Source organism: Anoplophora glabripennis, unplaced genomic scaffold (genome assembly GCF_000390285.2).
Source record: "Anoplophora glabripennis isolate ALB-LARVAE unplaced genomic scaffold, Agla_2.0 scaffold1798, whole genome shotgun sequence".
In the NCBI taxonomy this organism is placed as follows: Eukaryota; Metazoa; Arthropoda; class Insecta; order Coleoptera; family Cerambycidae; genus Anoplophora; species Anoplophora glabripennis.
In genome coordinates this window covers 15,682-24,453 of record NW_019421077.1, presented here as the reverse complement: position 1 = coordinate 24,453, position 8,772 = coordinate 15,682, and the positions used below count along the sequence as shown (strand labels likewise).

General features: G+C 33.1%; 1 protein-coding gene across 1 annotated transcript; it reads right to left on the bottom strand.

The window, feature by feature from the left end:
* Positions 1 to 905: 905 nt before the first annotated feature.
* LOC108915531 lies at positions 906 to 4,253 on the bottom strand. Its single transcript, XM_018721588.1, has 7 exons — positions 4,190 to 4,253; positions 3,895 to 4,022; positions 2,195 to 2,248; positions 1,952 to 2,005; positions 1,522 to 1,617; positions 1,372 to 1,458; positions 906 to 923 (listed from the first exon to the last, which is right to left on the bottom strand). The coding sequence occupies exons 1-7, from the start codon at positions 4,251 to 4,253 to the stop codon at positions 906 to 908; spliced, it is 501 nt and encodes a 166-aa protein (XP_018577104.1).
* Positions 4,254 to 8,772: the final 4,519 nt, after the last annotated feature.

Sequence of the window (8,772 nt, the reverse complement as noted above, 5' to 3'; positions counted from 1 at the left end):
GCATATTGGCTCCAATCGTAATATTTTGAAGTAAAAAATCTAGTATGTCTCTATGGACCATTACTTACGGACCACCCTGTATATAAAAAATGTTTGAAAATTATAGTTTTTCTGAAATAAAAAATAAGAGTAGCAATCTCCAAACAGGGAATCACTTATGAAACATTCATTTTTTATAAGAAGTAATTTCCACTTTGCTTCTTTCCAAAATATTGCTTAGAACCCCAGATATTTAGAAAAAACTGTTTTTGGGGGCGAATTTTCGAGAGTGTATTTCACCCCCTAAATATGTTTTTCCGCTGATAAAAACACCGCTTCCATAGAACTCAGTTTCACTACTAAAACAATACTGCAACTATTTAAAGGAGAGCGCAATTGCGTGCAATTGTCAAATGTGACAGATTTTGTAATATAAAGACCGCGATTAGGTCAGCCCAGACAGACCGCGATGCGACGGGACGGGACCGCGAACGCCTAATGCGTTCGTTTCTAAAAAAGACCGCGATCAGCTCAGCTCAGAACGGACCGCGACGGGACAGGACCGCGACCGCCTAATGCGTTCTCTCCTTAAAGGTCAAATTTTGTTATGATTAAAGTAATTAGCCTCTATTCTAACGTCAGCTACTATTGAGATGTAGGTGTTAGGATGCAGTTTATTGTAATTTTTTAAATTATCTGACAGTAAAGAAATAGTCTTGTCTCCCAAAAATATCATCACTGAATTTAGGCGATTCGGCGATTAGGTGATTTGAATTGTTTTAAAATTTGTAAGCAAAATTTACATCTTGTAGAATTATATATTTTTATTTTCTCGGATCGGACGGACCGTGCTAGAATTTTCTTTTTTTTTAAAGAATTATTCGCTTAGTTTGGTATCGAACTTATCTACTTTTCACACTTTCAAGTTACAGGATGATGAAATACTGAAAAAACGAATCAAAAATAGTCTGCTATGTATATATATATTTCCACCCTGTACATATACATGATATATATATATTCTTTTATAATTATAATTCTTTTCTCGACTACCTAAATCTTGGAAGAAAACAAATCCATTCTAATTGGTCTATTTAAGTCGGGGCGGTCGCTGGCTTCAGAAAACACGAATGTTTTTTCTGCGTCCACATACGGACGTCGAATGATGGTGGATGCAGAATCATATGTAAATTNAAAAAAAAATATTTCGATGAAATAAAAATAGGATATTATATTTCCCCTTAAAAATTATGAGTTTCTGAATATAAAATATCTATAAGAAATACTATTAAAAACGAAAAATTCTAATTAAAAACCTCACAACTTTTTGCTAATTTTATTATTTTTAAGTAAAATCTTGATTAATTTAATTGTCAAAAACTCCACTCTTACCTTTTTTTCGGTGGATTCGTTTCGAGCTGCCGGCAATAATTTATTAGAACACAATGATATCACTTCATCGGTAAATAAACACTCGTTCTAAAAATATGATTTTTAATTTTAGTTATTAACACTGCAGTTTTTTTTATATTTTTTATTTACCTCAAAATCATTTGCATATTGAAATGCAAATGGTTTGAACCATTCGAATACAGTTGCATCAAATACTCTAGGTTCTTCAAGATCAGGTTTCTTATGCTAAATAAAAAAATAGATCATTATAACAGTAACTGTGTTATAAACAAATGTAATATACAATGTGTACAAGGTAATGCCAAATTTAATTAAAAACATAAAAACATTAAATAAAAGTTTAAAAAAACCGATTGTTTTTTAAAATAATACACTATACTGAAACACAGCAATTTTTAATATAGTATGTGAGTATAATATTTGCTTTATAAAATAACGTGTATATTTTGCGTTCGAGATATTTTACATGACTTAGGAAAGACACTCCCATATTCATTTATGTAGCATATAGAGGTAAAATTAAATTACTATACCATAAAAAAAATAATGAAATACAAACCTTTGGTAATATTCGTACTTCCGAAATAATATTAATTTTGGGGGGACGGGTATCCTAAAAAACATTTTAGTTTTGGATTATCTGCAATATTTTATAATAAAGTATGGTAGTTTATAAAAGCAATGTATATTTATCATTTTTAAATTTTTATATTGAAAAGTACACACAAAAAATAACCAATTGTCTTATGTGGTAAATTAGTGCAACTGAAAATATTGTAAAACTTTTAAGGTAAATACAAACCTTTTCACTTACCACTACTATTTTTTCCATTACAGGAATTTCGAGTGAAGAATCCTAAAAATATTTATTACATACAGGGTGTCCCATTAATATTGCGAAAAAATTCAGAGGGAGTTTCCTTGACCTAAAATAAGAAAGAAAGTTCCTATAAACCTGTCCGAAAATGCTTCGTTTCGGAGATAGATGGTGTTGAAATTTAGAGAAAATACAAGGTTTTTACTAATATCTGGACAACCCTAACTCCGATTTTTTTAAATTTGGTATGTGCGGTAGACGTCTTCTGACGTAATTTGATTTATTTTATCTATTCCAGCGGCGTCCGGGGACTCACTCTTGTTGATATTAATAGGTAAACATATGAGACGCCACTGCTTTTTATTAGGTGTCATATATTTTTTTAATTATGCGATTAAGAATACAACTTTTTTGTCTCTTTACTTTTTTTGATATCTTGCTTCTTTTTCGAGTAAAAAATTTATAAAATTTCAACACCCTGTATCTCCGAAACGAAGCATTTTCGGACATAGGTTTATAGGAACTTTCTTTCATATTCTTGGTCAAGGAAACTCTCCCTGAATTTTTGCGCTATATTAATGGGACACCCTGTATATTACAAGATTAAAAGAAAACATTATTGACTATCCTTAAACTATATTTGCTTAGAAACTCACTCTAGAAAAATAACAGCCTGTGAAGATTTGGGTTAAGAAATGTAGAATGCTAGTTATTATAGATCTGTAAGTGAATAAACTTACAGAATACGTACTTTGTGTATTTTTTATCTAGTTTTTATTTCCTACTATTATCTAGTTAAGATGAAAAATTACTAAAAGTTTATGTACAGTGTTGCTTTATTAGATAAGTCAAATCATTCTGTATATCGACAACGAAACACATTTTAGATATTTATCAAGGGTTGTTTTCGGAGTAGGCTATGATTCCTCTATTCACAGTATGAAGAAATTTTTATTGTTAAATATTTGTTTTAAAACTTGAAATGTTTAAATAGTTATTTCCCTGACTTAATTCTTGCGTTAGAAGTTGTATAAAACACTTCATTTAAACTACTTAATTTTTAAGCGGTGAAAATAAAAGAGATACTCGAAAAAAGTCCTATCCGCGATATTATTGTAATACAAGACATCTCTCATCTCGTGAGTCAAAAAATTTTAATAGCTAACTTTTCTATTTAAACAAATAAGTGAGGAAAACAGTTTTTTCACTTTGCAGGGAAAACCATCAATTTTAGCGATAAAAAATTTATAAAATTTTAACAATAAATGCGATAGTTATAAACAAATTAAAAAATGGGCACTTTTCTTGTTTTTTTGCAATAACTTTTTTGTTTATTAACCGATAATTTTATTCCCTACAAGCTGTCTGAGAGTCACTTTTTGCTAAAATTGATGGTTATCCCTGCAAAGTGAAAAAACTGTTCTCCTCACTTATTTGTTTAAATAGAAAAGTTAGCTAATAAAATTTTTTGACTCACGAGATGAGAGATGTGTTGTATTATGTTCCTTTAGTCAATTTTACAATAATCTCGTGGATAGGTCTTTTTTCGAGTAAAAGTTTTATGTGCTTGGCCTAGAACTGTTAATGGAAATTACTAAGAAATTACAAAAAATATGATTTGTATACATCCCAGATCTTATTTTAAAATTATTTTTTTGAATGAAGGTTATTTTTTGGTATCTTACATTACTATCGTCAGTAAAGCTGTCATTCGGAGATGATCCAGGAGTTGATGGAATATATTCCGACTCACTCCCATCTGTAGCATAAGGGTCGGGTTCGTCTTCTGGAGATAATTCTCCGATGCCATTATCTGGAAATATTCCCACTGTTTTACCACTTTTTATGTAGCAATTTTAAGTCTTATTTTGATTCACCCTTGGGTGTGAAGTAACTTCGTTAGCGAAATGTGAGACATATTTTAAACCATCCAATGAACATAGTAATAGTAACGGAAAACAGAACTATTCAAATACTTACCTTGTGCTTTATCTTTTAATAAATTAAATATTCTCCACGTTCTATCTCTCAGATTAGCAGCCATTGTATTATTTATGCACAGAAAAAGTACACAAGTACAAGTCAACTAAACTCCNTTACAATTTGTTTACATTTTTTTTATTTGAGAGGAACGATGAACTACATGGGACAAACTAACCAAAAATTGATTTTTACTTCCACAGAAAAGGGAGCTTTAATTTTTCGAACTGGCTTGAATGGCACATACTTCTGCGTCCATTAACATTCGACGTCCGTATACGTTTGTATACCATTTACCTAAATAGAAATGAAATCTGTTTCCAGCTTGAATAAATTAAATACATCGTTGCCAAGTTTGGACGCAGAATTATTTGAGAATTGTTCCAAAATATACACTTTAAAAATATACGGCACTCGATTTTATCGCAAACTGGTGTTAAACTGCTGAACCTTTACTGTATACTATTTTACATTTTACAATCATTCCTGCGTCCGGGCGAAAGTTTATTACGGCTAAACGGAATGACTTGGAAGAAAACAAATCCATTCTAATTGGTCTATTTAAGTCGGGGGAGGTCGCTGCCTTCAGAAAACACGGATGTTTTTTCTGCGTCCACATACAGACGTCGAATGATGGTGGATGCAGAATCATATGTAAATTGGAAGAACATGGGCGCAGAATTGATAGCAGGATATATATCTGTACCTCAGAGGTCAACAAATTATTCGTACTTAAGTTGTTTGTATTTTTGTTAAATATTGCTTTTCTTGTTCAATGTTTTAAACTACTTTATATGAGATACAAGTAGATACATTGTGTTAGTATTTAAAATAAAAATTGCGTAAAATTTTGGTTTTAGTGGACTTAGTATAGGTTACCACCAAAAAGTTTTGTTTTTTTTTGTGGACTTAGTATTGAATATTTCAGCCAGTGTGACTTAGTATATTTTATTTTTAAAAGGAGCAGGACTTGGTACTTTTTTGCTTGGGAACAATGCAAAAAGATAAAAAAGCAGGTGCAAATTTATAAGCATGTCAAACATAATTATTATAACATAAAATATATATTTTTTTTTTAAACTAAAACAGTCTGATTTACTGAACTACCTAATAAACTAAAATTAACAAACTTGAGCTAGACACTTGTTGGTTGCATAAACTTACTAATCATCGTCACCTACAGCATTGCTATGAGAAAGATCGTGGTAGAAGGTATGGAACCTTTTTGGAACCCACTTTAATAAAGTTTGTAGATGTTTGTATTTCTTCTCCCCGATTGGTTTTGAGACGTTTCTTATAGTTGGTATTTCGTCAGGAAATACTATTGATCTGCGTGTATTTCGATTCAAATCAAGAGTATCGAATTCATCCTGGTCGAAGGAACTCTTACAAAAAACCTTGCCTGATAGGTCAGACCGAACCTGGATATGAACCAGCTTAGATATTTTGAACTCTTTCCCGTTCTCATACTTCTTTTTATGTATTAGTGGGGCGTTACTGCCGTTACTCAGAAACAAAAAGTCTTTGAAATCTATAGTCTCCATGTTAATTACAGAAAATCTTGTACTAGCTAATCGTACAAGTTGTTGCCAGTCCCACGGCGTCATTATTTGAAATTTGGGCATCTTTTTTCTGGCTCTCTCTATAAGAGAGGGGTCACTATCCACTTCAAGGTGAGTATGCCCTCTCAAAAGGTATTTGTGGTTTATAACTTTCAAAGTTGGGATTAATTTTAAAGGCAGTATAAGCCAATAGTGCGTTGATGTTTCGATTCTGAGACGGGCAATTATCGGACCAAATAGTAACTTCTTCCGTCGAATTCTCAATACTTGTTACTAGATATTTCATTAAGCATGAAGCGATTTCATTGCCACCTCTTCCTGCTACACTTTCATCCCACATACAACATGATGTGATGTTCTTAGTAGTGTCTTTGATTGTGTAGTTATAAGTCCACAATTTCAATGAATAGAAGCTCTGAGCATTTGTCAGAGTAGGTGTTGGTAAACACTTTTCGAGGTCTACTGTCAGGCACTTTTGATTTGTGGAGTTTTGAGCATTTTTCTTATCTTTGTTTTTCAAATCATACCTTTCCGATGCTTCTTCCAAATGCTTATCATACTGTTCTTGAATAGTATGCCTTTCTTCTCCAGAAGAATCCTTCAACTTCACTAAAAATTCATCACACTGATCGCATGTATCGTTATCAGGAGCCTTGAAAGAGTAGTTGAATTCATTATTAAATATTTCATAATACAGCCACGCTTTGGGTACTTCATTTTCAGGAACTTTTTGTGCCAACATTTCTTCTCTGTATATATCATACATTTTGGCGATAGTTAAACTGCTGTATTTTTTGGATGACCGCTCTCTGCTATAGTGTGATTCAGTAGTAGGAAATTTTGATATGTGATTTCTGGTACTGTCTCTGGCGTCAGCAGGTATTTTATTTGGTGGTACTTTTTTCCCACGTTGATCAGCACCCGTCATACCACCAACCAATTTTTTGGTTAATGCTGCCGAGACAAATGTCTGTGAGATCGCCAGCGTGTTTAAAAAAAATACCTTGCATACTTCCGTCTGAACACTGTCAATACTGAAAGTGTACTTTCTGTTACAGGTTTTTTTATTTTCTCGTTCTCCTGTTCTCGAACGTCTTCTTTTAACATCAACCAAATATACACTGGAAGCTACGAACTGCCGTTTTAGTTCGACTGACTTTGTTGTCGACCAAAAGTTTCTAAAAATGTTCCGGCGTTGTTCCGGCGTTATATTTAAGAAACATTTAAATCTGCACGAGTCTTTACATGGAGGACCAAGGGACTTGGCCTCAATTAAAGTCTCACGTCGGGAAATATATTCTTCTCCAGAAAGGTGTTTGCGTTTTCTTACATTGCTCTTCCAGGAGTCAGGATTCCTTTGACGTTTCCTACATTTTTTGCGAACCGTTTGCTCTCCATTTGAGCCTGCAGAATCCAAATTCGGGCTTTCATCCCTGTTTCCCAGAACGCTGTCATCACTGCTGCTAGTGGAGGTCTCGTAATCGGGATCTTTTACGCTGTCATCCGAATTAACTAGTAGATCAGTTTCACCCACAATCGGCCATGACTGAGACTGATTGTCATTTTCATGAAATTTGCCTTGATATTGCTGACTAAAATGTTTAGTCGACGTCGTGACTTGAGGCTCGAAATCATTTACCATTACATGTGGACTTACGGGTGGGGTAGCTGTCTCGAGCCTAAGTAGTTTGCTTGAAGACCACTCCCCAGAGTGGCATAGCCTTTCTTCAGAAGATGACTTCAGGTTTAGTTGTTCCACATCTGTAAAATAAAAAAACAAGGCTTATGAAATGGTAACAGAGATTCTTTATAGAAGTTAACCAGTAATTTGAAGCTCCTTTCCTTAATTGAAATGCTATGCTATCTTTTTTAAGTTAGACAAAACGGACTTTTTAAAAATATAATTAAAATGAGATTTGTTTTGCTAAAAATACTAGCATGGGTAATTTCTCCTTGCACTATGTATGTTGAAAATGTTTTCCTAATAATACGTTTGTAGCTTACTCACTTAGCAAATCGATGGATACAGGGCTTACAATGGATTGAGGGCTTCCAACTAAAAGGCTATCACATTCACTGTACTCTTCCGGAAAACTTGAACCATATCTCGTTGAAGGATCTAAAATAAAACAAATATCTTCAAAAAAAGCAGAAATTAAGTCATTAAAACCTATACAATTTCAACTTTATTCTCTCACGAAACTTAATAATTTTTCATCACTTTTTTCGTAAAATCAACAGTGAACATTTTTCTCGTTAGGTGTGAAGTTATCAGGACACGCCCTTCATTAAGTAATTAGCATACACTGAGAATAAAGTATGGCAAATTGCCCCTTTTCTAATAGAAAAATACTTTTGAAAAATCGATGTACTGCCGTGAACAGTGTCAGAAAGTGACGTCACATTTCTACTCGAAAATAATTTTCTATTTACCAGTGTCTCAGATAGGTCACTACTCGAGTATTTACTACTTTAAGATCGGTAGTTGAAATGCCATGAGACGTAACGAATTTACATAGTCAAATAGCAAAAAAGAAATTGAAAATTTTAGAAGTAGGTACTTACCATTTTGTTGCACTTGTACATAATCTGCTTCTAACGGTTTAACGGCTTTTAAAGCAGCCAATATTTTTGCACTTCTAGAACTCATAACTTTTTAGCACAGAAACAAAGCGCCCTTTCTTCGCAAGAAATGACAGAATACTAAATATTCATCAGCTTAAGACGGATAAATAGATCACGTGTTATTGACACGTGCATGCGTTTTTTTGTACCAAGTCCAGTTCCGATGGAGATAGTACAGTGGCACGGAGATACTATGTCCGCTTAGTATTCTTTACCTCTCAGTGATTTTGTGACTTGATACTTTGTAACACTGTCTAATTTGTTACTCAATCTGAATTCAAGTTTGAAAGTATTTTTCCCTAAAAGGTCTCAAAAAGTCATGTCACTAGCTTGATAAACCTCATTTTGGGCAAAAATGGACTTAGTACAGTTGACCTCTGAGGTACAGATATATAT